Below are 10,517 nucleotides of genomic sequence, written 5' to 3'. Positions count from 1 at the left end.
CAAATAAATCAAATAATAGCTACCCTAAATACGTTTTGAGGGAGAGATTTCACTTTCCTAATCTCAGAGGGCAGAAAGTTCCATAGTTTTGGAGCAAATGAAGAGAAAGTCTTAGCATCCATAAATCTTAAACGAGTTGGCGGGACAGCTAAAAGACCAGCTTCAGAGGAGCGGAGATCACACGTTGGTATGTAAGGGATTCTGACGAGATTCTGATTCTGAAGAGTTCTGACAAAATATTGAGGAGCCAAAAACCATGCAAAGCCTTATAGGTAAGCATGAGAATTTTTAACCCTTTCATGCATGAATTATGATAACCTCAGTCAGGATTTTTTTTCCTATGTGTTTTTATTGCTCTTAGGGCATGAAAAACAAGAATTGATTTTTATTTAATTTTTTTACAAATTTTTCAAAGAGATCTTCAGATGTCCACTTGAGTGGACAGCATGCGGTTATGGTTTAAACTTAAGATATACTATATTAAATATAAGACAATAATCAAACAGATAAAGTATGTTGATTTAACAAACCAATCAATACAATTATATCAAATCATGTGAAAACTATAAAATATATACAAAAAATATAAATGCAAAATATTGCAAAGGCTTCATACAACTTCATACAAGTTGCACTTCTCGTATCTTTGATATCAGAACATGAGGACGTGATTCCATCAGAATTTTCTACAGCCTGTCAAGGTACAACTGTGGAAACCACTCAGATGCTCCCTCCAGTGCACCAGAGTATGGAGATTTACCCTTATTAGCTGATAATTCTGATTATGTTCAAGATGGACATGCACATTTCTATCATAGCCCTCCTCTGAGAAAACCTAGCGATACGTTTTTTTTTCAATCTCATCTGAAATGATCAGTGTTGGGGGTAATGCATTACAAGTAACATGCATAATGCATTCAGATTACTTTTTTGATGTTACAAGTAAAGTAATGTGTTACAAGTAACATGCATTACCTAATCAGATTACTTTTTTATCTAACAAGTAATTAACTACAAGTAATGTGCATTACCTAATCAGATTACTTTTTGATGTAACGAGTAAAGAAACGCATTACAAGTAACATGCATTACGTAATCAGATTACTTTTTGATGTTATGAGTAAAAAAAAACGCATTACAATAACATGCATTACGTAATCAGATTACTTTTTGATGTAACGAGTAAAGAAACGCATTACAAGTAACATGCATTACGTAATCAGATTACTTTTTGATGTTATGAGTAAAGAAACGCATTACAAGTAACATGCATTACGTAATCAGATTACTTTTTGATCCAACAAGTAAAGTAATGCATTACAAGTGTCATACATTATGTAATCACATGACTTTTTTCGATGTCAATGAAAATTACATTCTAATAATACAAGTACATTTATTTACAGTAAAAAAGTCACTGCATATTAAGTTTTTAAGTTTTAAATTTCAAAAACAATATTCACAATATAATTATGAACTGTAGCTGAAATATAGCAATTGATGCATGACGTCCACTACAGTGGACATGTGATTAATCAGAGTTTTCTCTCAATCTAAAATCAAAACTTGGAAAATTTTACTGTGATATGACTCATTAGATATTGCTTGATGCTGCAATATTTTTTTTACCTACAAGAGTCTCCTAGGATAGAAGGAATGGGTGGATATTCCGGAGCAACTTGGCATGTCTGACTGACCCTTTGCCATCTGGGCTTGGAGAGGGAAAAAATTTAAACACAAAGGCTTGCCACTTGGTTGCAATTTATAGGATGATGCACCAGGGTCCAATGAAGAGGCTGATGTGCAACTTTGCCATAAAAACCCGTGCAAATTCAAGAAAATACTTTTTTAATAGCTGTCCACTGTAGTGACCACTATGCGTGAAAGGGTTAAATTCAACACGAAACCTGACAGGGAGCCAGCGTAAGGACTCTGAAAATAGGAGTGAAATGATCCGTTGTCCTGGTCCTAGTCAGGATTCTGGCGGCAGAATTTTTAACAAACTGTAATTTGTTTAGAGTAGCTTTTGAAACCCCCGCCAGTAGAGCATTGCAATAATCCATGCGAGAAAATACAAAAATGTTAATTCACTTTTCAGCCACTGAAAATGACAACATAGGATGTAGTCTGGCAACGATTCTAAGATGGAAAAAAACAAACATGTGTTGACAGTATTCTGGACATGAGGGTCAAATGTTAAATTAGGATCAGATGTTAAAATATCACCCCCAAAGATTTTAATTTTGTTTGAAATTCGAAAACAGAGCCATCCACATTTAAAGTTAAAGACCCAGTTTTACGTAGTGGGGTGAACCAATGAGCATAACCTCAGTATCGTCACGGTTAAGACAAAGAAAAATTCGAGACATCCATTTTTTTTATCTCAGAAATATATTGAGACAGAAAGGCAACAGCCACATGATTATCAGGTTTTGAATGTATGTAAATCTGGGTGTCATCTGCATAAAAATGAAAGACCAAGTGATCTTAAAAGGAAACATTTTGATGCAAAAGAGTAAAGGGCCCAAAATTGATCCCTGAGGAATAACGCCTGATTGCATCACAGCAACTTCAGACCTGCAACCACCCTGTCATGATTCATGTCTGTGTTCCCCTGTCTTGTCCCATGTTTAGCAGTTCCCTGTTATGTTGATTAGTCTCCCCAGGTGGTTCTTTTTAGCCACGCCCCCTTGTTATCTTGTTTAGCTTGTCTGTCTGTGTATTTAAGCCCTTTGTTTAGTTCAGTCTTTGCCAGTTCTTATTGTTGCTTCATGTTGGTTGGGCTGTTCCTGAATCCTGAGTTTGCGGTTGTATAGGTGAAGTTTTGAGTTTATTTAGTAAAAGACCACTGCACTTGGATCCTGCTTCAACCAAAATGTAACACACCCATAGCAACTGCTTTTGATCTGAAAGGTAGGACTCAAACCAGTTTAGTGCAGTATCAGAAACACTACAAGTCATCAAAATTATTATTAGATTTTTTTCAAACATGTAATCACATGTTCAGTTGATTAAGAATAATATACAAAATTAGACATTTTTTTCACTGCACCTATTCAGTGTGTCAAAGAAATACCTTTCATATGAAGTATTTGTCATTCACAATGCAATGCTCACAATACTTTTCTTTCAACCAAGGAGCAGGATTGACAGTAAGGAACAGGAAAAGCTTGTGGACAAGGGATCTGTCAGAGAAGTAGGCATGGGCACCAACAGAGAAGTAGGCATGGGCACCAACAGAGAAGTAGGCATGGGCACCAACAGAGAAGTAGGCATGGGCACCAACAGAGAAGTAGGCATGGGCACCAACAGAGAAGTAGGCATGGGCACCAACAGAGAAGTAGGCATGGGCACCAACAGAGAAGTAGGCATGGGCACCAACAGAGAAGTAGGCATGGGCACCAACAGAGAAGTAGGCATGGGCACCAACAGAGAAGTAGGCATGGGCACCAACAGAGAAGTAGGCATGGGCACCAACAGAGAAGTAGGCATGGGCACCAACAGAGAAGTAGGCATGGGCACCAACAGAGAAGTAGGCATGGGCACCAACAGAGAAGTAGGCATGGGCACCAACAGAGAAGTAGGCATGGGCACCAACAGAGAAGTAGGCATGGGCACCAACAGAGAAGTAGGCATGGGATGATGGGGCCTGTCGAAGGGTTGGTCATCAGAGAGAAGGAGGCAGAACTGTTGTCTCTAATGAAGTCCCGGCCATCATTGTTGATCACGTAGTGAACCGAGGACTTACGATGGCAGAGGCTTCCAGATTACCTGATCCAAATCTAAAAAGATCAACTGTCAATTCCATCATCTGAAACTTTTCCCCAGAAAACTGGTAAGTGTGAAGGATATACTATGCTTTACCGTTACCCTTACAGTAAATTGTAATGCATGCAAATTCAAACATGTTACAGTATTCTTACAGTTTGATCTGTTGACAGTATACTCTGTTCTATGCTTAGAATTGACAGAAAACCCCATAGTGGTGGTGGCCGTGTGCTGACCGACCAGCAGGAGTGGGCAGTGGTGGAAATGGTGAGGGCCAGGAATGTTATACGCTTGTTGGAAATAAAGCCCGCAATTTAGGAGAGCAATGACACTTTTGCCAATGTGGCATCCATCAGCCTACCAACAGTTGCACGCCTTTTGAAGAGGCACCAGGTATCAATGAAACACATCTACCTTGTGCCTTTTTGCGAGTAAATTCATCAGTAAGTTACTGTTTGATGCATCGCCTACTTCATGTATATTGGAACTACACTGTAAAAAGAGCTTACTGAAATATATTTTTCAGAGGGTGATGGTGCTTAAATGCTGATGTGAACCATGACAAGTACATTTTTGTTGATGACGTGGGCTTTAACCTGGCCAAAACGTGGAGGAAACATCTCCATGTGCACAGCTGTCTCTGAAGATGGTGTGGTAGAACGCAAGCCATTACTTGGCTCCACATCTCATTGAGTTCCTCAGTGAAGTTGAGCCTGCCTGTCAAGGTGAAGAGGTCACCTATGTAATTGTGTGGGCAATGTCAGGTTCCACCATGCAGAGTTGGTTCAAGCATGGTTTCAGGCCCATCCCCGATTTATGACCCTCTATCTGCCCCCATACTCGCCTTTCCTCAACCCTATTGAGGAATTTTTTTTCAGCATGGAGGTGGAAGGTCTACTCTATGATCGCCAACCCCTTGAGAGCGCCACCCTCTTCAGGCCATGGATGAGGCATGTGATGACATGTAGTGTAGACCAATGCCAAGCATTGATTCGCCATGCCAAAAGGTTTTTCCCAAGGTGCATGAACAATGATGACATTCATTGTGATGTGGACGAGAATCTACTGTATGGCCGAATGCCCAAGACAGGCTTAATCCAAGTGAATGTAATGTATGCTAAATGTTATGTTTTCATTTAGTTAAGTTGTTTTATTTAACTGTGTACATTTAATTAGAGTATGTTACAGTTATCTGAAAATTTGCCCAAATGATTGTAGAGGATGTCTTCAAGTGAAGGATCAATAAGTCAAGTCAAGTCAAGTCAAGTTTATTTGTATAGCGCTTTTCACAATACAGATTGCATCAAAGCAGCTTCACAGTATTAAATTAAAATAATACAACAAAGTTTGTTTCAAGAGGAATTTATTGATTGATAAAATTAAATTAGATATCCCCAAAATATCCCCAACTGAGCAAGCCAAAGGCAACAGTGGCAAGGAACCGAAAAACTCCATCAAGTGACCTAATGGTGTCCTAAAACTCCATCAGGTGCCTTAATGGAGAAAAAAAACCTTGGGAGAACCCAGGCTCAGTCGGTGGCCAGTTCTCCTCTGGCATTGGATAGAGGCCGGATTGTAGTTTGAACTGTAGGATTATATGAATGCCTGGCTGAAGAGATGCGACTTTAATCTAGTTTTAAACTGGGAGAGCGAGTCTGAGCAACGAACAGTATCAGGAAGACTATTCCAGAGTTTTGGAGCCAAATGTGAAAATGCTCTCCCTCCCTTGGTGGTTCTGGATATCCTAGGTATGACCAAAAGCCTTGAATTTAGTGATCTCAAAGAGCGCGATGGATTATAGGGCGATAGAAGATCCGTTAAATAGACTGGAGCTAAGCCGTTTAGGGCTTTATAAGTCAGTAGCAATACCTTGTAATTAATACGGAACTTTATAGGTAACCAATGCAGTGATGATAAAATCGGTGTTATATGATCATATTTTCTTGATCTCGTAAGAACTCTAGCGGCGGCATTTTGGACTAACTGTAGCTTGTTTATTGAGGATGCAGGACAACCAGCTAATAAAGCATTACAGTAATCCAGTCTCGAGGTCATGAATGCATGAACTAACTTTTCTGCATCAGAAACTGATAGCATATTACGTAGCTTAGCAATGTTTCTAAGGTGGAAAAAGGCTGTTTTTGTAACATAAGAAATATGATTTTCAAAAGACAGGTTGCAATCGAGTATAACACCCAGGTCTTTTACTGTAGAGGATAAAGTAACAGGACATCCTATGATGTTAAAGTTGTATTGTGCGAGGTTTTGTGGGCGGTTTTTTGAACCGATAAGTATTACCTCTGTCTTGTCTGGATTTAATAAAAGAAAATTACGTGTCATCCAATCTTTTATATCTTTAACACACTCTGTCAATTTGGAAAATGTAGCGTTTTCATCCGGCCGTGATGAAATATATATTTGAGTGTCATCAGCATAACAATGGAAACTAATTCCATGTTTCCTTATAATATTTCCAAGTGGCATCATATATATTGAAAATAACAGAGGGCCTAATACAGATCCCTGCGGCACTCCATAGTTTACTGGAGTTATGATCGATTTTTCTCCATTTAAATAGACAAAATGGTAGCGGTCAGATAGGTATGATTTGAACCAGCTTAGTGCTTGTCCTTGAACACCAGTATAATTTTGTAGTCGATCTAAGAGTATTGTGTGATCTATAGTATCGAACGCAGCACTAAGATCAAGTAAAACTAGTATTGAGATACAGCCTTGGTCAGAAGCTAAAAGTAAATCATTTGTGATTTTAACGAGCGCAGTTTCAGTGCTATGATGCGGTCTGAATCCAGACTGAAACTTTTCATAGATATCATTTTGTTGCAAGAAAGAGCCCAGTTGAGCGGACACCACTTTTTCTAATATTTTAGACATAAATGGAAGATTTGAAATGGGTCTATAATTTGCTAGATTATTATGATCTAATTGTGGTTTCTTAATGAGAGGTTTTATAACTGCCAGTTTAAATGTTCTTGGAACATGACCTAAAGATAAAGACGAGTTAATAATATTGAGGAGAGGCTCTTCCACTACAGATAACACTTCTTTCAGTAGTTTAGTTGGTATAGGATCTAATAAACATGTTGTTGTTTTAGATGAAGTGATAAGTTTATTTAACTCTTTTTGTTCTATAGTTGTAAAGCACTGTAATTGTTCTTTCGGGGTGATAATTGAAGCTGAATTGTAAGGCGCGATTGAAGATTGAACGTTTATAATTGTGGTTCTGATGCTTTCTATTTTCTCAGTGAAGAAGTTCATGAAATCATTACTACTGAACTGTAACGGGATATTTTGTTCGGGTGACGTCTGTTTATTTGTTAGTCTAGCCACGGTGTTAAATAGAAACCTTGGATTGTTTTGGTTGTTTTCTATTAGTTTGCGGAGGTGCTCAGCCCTGGCCTCTTTTAGGGCCTTTTTATAACGTGACATACTGTCTTTCCACGCGATTCTAAAGACCTCTAAATTAGTTTGTTTCCATTTACGCTCCAAAATACGGGTTTCTCTCTTTACAACATGCGTAGTATTGTTATACCATGGTGCTTTATTTTTCTCTCTGACCTTTTTTAATTTAATAGGTGCAACCACATCCAATGTTCTAGAGAGAATGGTGCTCATAGTGCTAGTTAGTTCTTCTAGTTCATCTGTTTGTTTGGGTTCAGGCAGCAGCTGAGACAGATTAGATAAGCAATTTGAGAAATTATCTATGGTGGATGGGAGGATTGTTCTGCCTGGTTGATAACGCGACGCCGCATGACATATTACAGCAGTACGTAATATGCAAGTTACCATGTAGTGATCAGTGACTTCATCACTTTGTGGAATGATATCTATATCGGTTGGATCGGTTCCGTGTGATATAATTAAATCGAGTGTATGATTAAGACGATGAGTTGGTCCGGTGACGTTTTGCTTGACCCCAAATGAATTTAATAAATCTGTAAACGCAGCTCCTAACGCATCATTTGGATTATCTACGTGTATGTTAAAATCTACAACAATTAATGCTTTACCGACATTGACTAATAGGTCTGAGAGAAAATCTGCAAACTCTTTTAGGAAATCAGCGTAAGGCCCTGGCGGTCTATATACGGTAGCCAAGGCTAGAGATAATAGGGATGTTTTTCTAACATCTAAGAGCGTAACATTTAGTACAAGTACTTCAAATGAAATAAACTTATAACCCGTTTTCTGAGTAACATTTAGAATATCTTTATAAATGGTTGCAACACCTCCGCCACGGCCAATCAGACGGGGCTCATGCTTATAACAGTATCCAGGAGGAGTAGACTCATTAATACCGAAATAATCATTTGGTTTAAGCCAGGTTTCAGTAAGGCAAAGTACATCGAAGCTATTATCTGTGACTATTTCATTTACAATAACTGCCTTAGGTGTGAGTGATCTAATGTTTAGAAGACCTAGCTTTAGAAATAGTTTTTGTTTACTAATAGCAACATTTTCTGTTTTAATAACAATTAGATTTTTCCTAGATCCTGCATTAGATTTATTATTTGATCTCACTAAACGAGGAATAGACACGGTTTCTATGCAATGTTCTACACTAGTATTTATATCAGTTGAATTGGTGCAGCAGAGACTATGATTTGGACTTTTGGTTACTAGTCAAAGGGTATTTAACATTTTGGAGATGTTATCTGACAGAAGATCCGCTCCGAATCTGCTTGGGTGTAAGCCATCAGCACGGAAAAGCCTAGGACGCTCCCAAAACAGATTCCAATTATTTACAAAGAGCAGTTTCTGCTCATTGCACCATGACATTAACCATTCATTTAGCGCAAATAATCTGCTGAACTTTTCATGCCCTAGTCGGTACGTGGGAAGCGGTCCTGACACAATGATCGTTGTTTCAGGCGATGTGCTGCGTACCGTATCGATTAGATTCCTGAAGTCTTTCTTCAGAATCTCCGTCTGGCGCAGCCTGATGTCGTTCACTCCCGCGTGCAGGACCACAGTTCCGACGCGCTCGTCACCGTTCAGGATCTCGGGAACGCGAGCAGCGATTTCAGAAACACGAGCACCAGGGAAGCAGTGACTTTGCACCTTACTTGTACCTAACGTAGCGTGTACGTGCCGAACGATGGAATCGCCGATGATCACAGCATCGCGTTCTGTTTCGCGTAGAGGGGAGAAGCGGTTTTGTGTCGATAACTCGAAAACCGGGAGGGTCGGAGAAAGTCTTGGTCTAAACCTGACTCGCGTCTTCCGCTGCGGAACCACCCAGGCTTCGTGGTGGCGTGTTGGAGCCGGAGTGAACGAGACCATGGCTGATTGCGACCGATGCTGAGGAACGCACGGAGTAGACGCGGTCGGAGTCAGCGGGTTAGTAACGTTAAACACTGATTTGTGTGCGTCGGCGCGTGATGTTTCAAGAGCCAAACACCGGTCTCTCAGCTCGGCCTGTCTCAATAAAAGGTTGTGGATCTGTTTCTCAACAGCTTCCAGCTCAGACTGCAGTGCGTGAAGCTCAAATGTGTCCTCACCTGCACCAAGCGGTAGACTACTTACATCTGATATATTCGCCATTTTAACAGATGGACAGTGAGTTAGCAACGAAGCTACCAGTGATGCTATCAATATTAATACTAATTTATATTATAAGTTTGTTTGTAAATGAGTGTGGAGAAGACGCGTTCAGCCGTGATCCACGGACGTAACCTTTAAGAGTATGCAGCGTTGGATCACTAATAGGCTTGAGACGCGTCTGCTCAACAGTCCGCGTTGTAACTATGAGGTTTTTTAGTGGTAGGGGTGTAGAGTAGAAAAAAAAGTGTTTGTTTATAAGTGAGTGTGGAGAAGACGCGTTCAGCCGTGATCCACGGACGTAACCTTTAAGAGTATGCAGCGTTGGATCACTAATAGGCTTGAGACGCGTCTGCTCAACAGTCCGCGTTGTAACAATGAGGTTTGAGCAGTAGTGCTTCTCAGTGAGGAAAAGTAGAAAATGTTCGTTGTAAGCGGGTTTAAAGAGAAAAATAATGTCAAATCGATAGAGCTCCAAAAACAACAACGCATTCAGACGCAACGCATGATAATGACAGGACAAGACATTATTCACCGTGTTTGTTGAGTGTTTCTTATTCACCTGAGCTTTTATGAACTCAAAGGCGCGAGAGAAAATAAATAAATAAAAATAGCTGAGCGCAAGGGTGGCGCGTTAACAGGCTAGCGAATTACTAGCGTGTTATGCGTCAGGGTTGGGTAAGCTGTATTTAGTAACGTTAGTAATATAAACAACTAGAAATTGTAGTAAATGATGGTTCAAAACAAGGAAATACGAGGCTAAGACGGAGCTTACAGCTCCGAAGCAAACACACTCACAGCAGGCAGCGAGAAAAATCAAGAATTATAAATCAAATCGATAGAGCTCCAAAAACAACAACGCATTCAGACGCGACGCATGATAATAACAGGACAAGACATTACTCACCGTGTTTGTTGAGTGATTCTTACTCACCTGAGCTTTTATGAACTCAAAGGCGCGAGCGCGCGAGAGACAAATAAATAAATAAAAATAGCTGAGCGCACGGGTGGCGCGTTAGCAGGCTAGCGAATTACTACCGTGTTGTGCTAGTAGCAACGGAAGCCAGCGATGTTGGGCAAGCCGTATTTAGTAGTAGTATAAACAACTAGAAATTGTAGTAAATTCTGGTTCAAAACAAGGAAATACGAGGCTAAGACGGAGCTTACAGCACCGAAGCAAAAACACTCAC

At 39.8% G+C, this 10,517-nt stretch overlaps 1 protein-coding gene across 3 annotated transcripts; it reads left to right on the top strand.

Annotated features, from left to right (window-relative positions):
• The first annotated feature begins 504 nt into the window (after nucleotides 1-504).
• On the top strand, nucleotides 505-10,290 carry LOC309488528 (uncharacterized protein). Of its 3 annotated transcripts, XM_082156807.1 has the most exons (4): nucleotides 505-2,913; nucleotides 3,139-3,835; nucleotides 3,963-4,161; nucleotides 4,295-10,290. In XM_082156807.1, exon 2 carries the CDS (start codon nucleotides 3,203-3,205, stop codon nucleotides 3,641-3,643), a length of 441 nt encoding a protein of 146 aa, XP_082012933.1. In that variant the 5' UTR covers nucleotides 505-2,913; nucleotides 3,139-3,202; the 3' UTR covers nucleotides 3,644-3,835; nucleotides 3,963-4,161; nucleotides 4,295-10,290. The 3 variants fall into 3 exon arrangements, with proteins under 3 accessions (XP_082012933.1, XP_082012932.1, XP_082012931.1); XM_082156806.1 differs by having other exon boundaries at nucleotides 3,145-3,835; nucleotides 3,963-10,290; XM_082156805.1 differs by having other exon boundaries at nucleotides 3,963-10,290.
• The last annotated feature ends 227 nt before the right edge of the window (nucleotides 10,291-10,517 follow it).

Source organism: Leuciscus leuciscus, assembly GCF_965113295.1.
Source record: "Leuciscus leuciscus genome assembly, chromosome: 23".
NCBI classification, from domain to species: Eukaryota; Metazoa; Chordata; class Actinopteri; order Cypriniformes; family Leuciscidae; genus Leuciscus; species Leuciscus leuciscus.
This window is presented reverse-complemented; position numbering and strand designations above follow the sequence as displayed.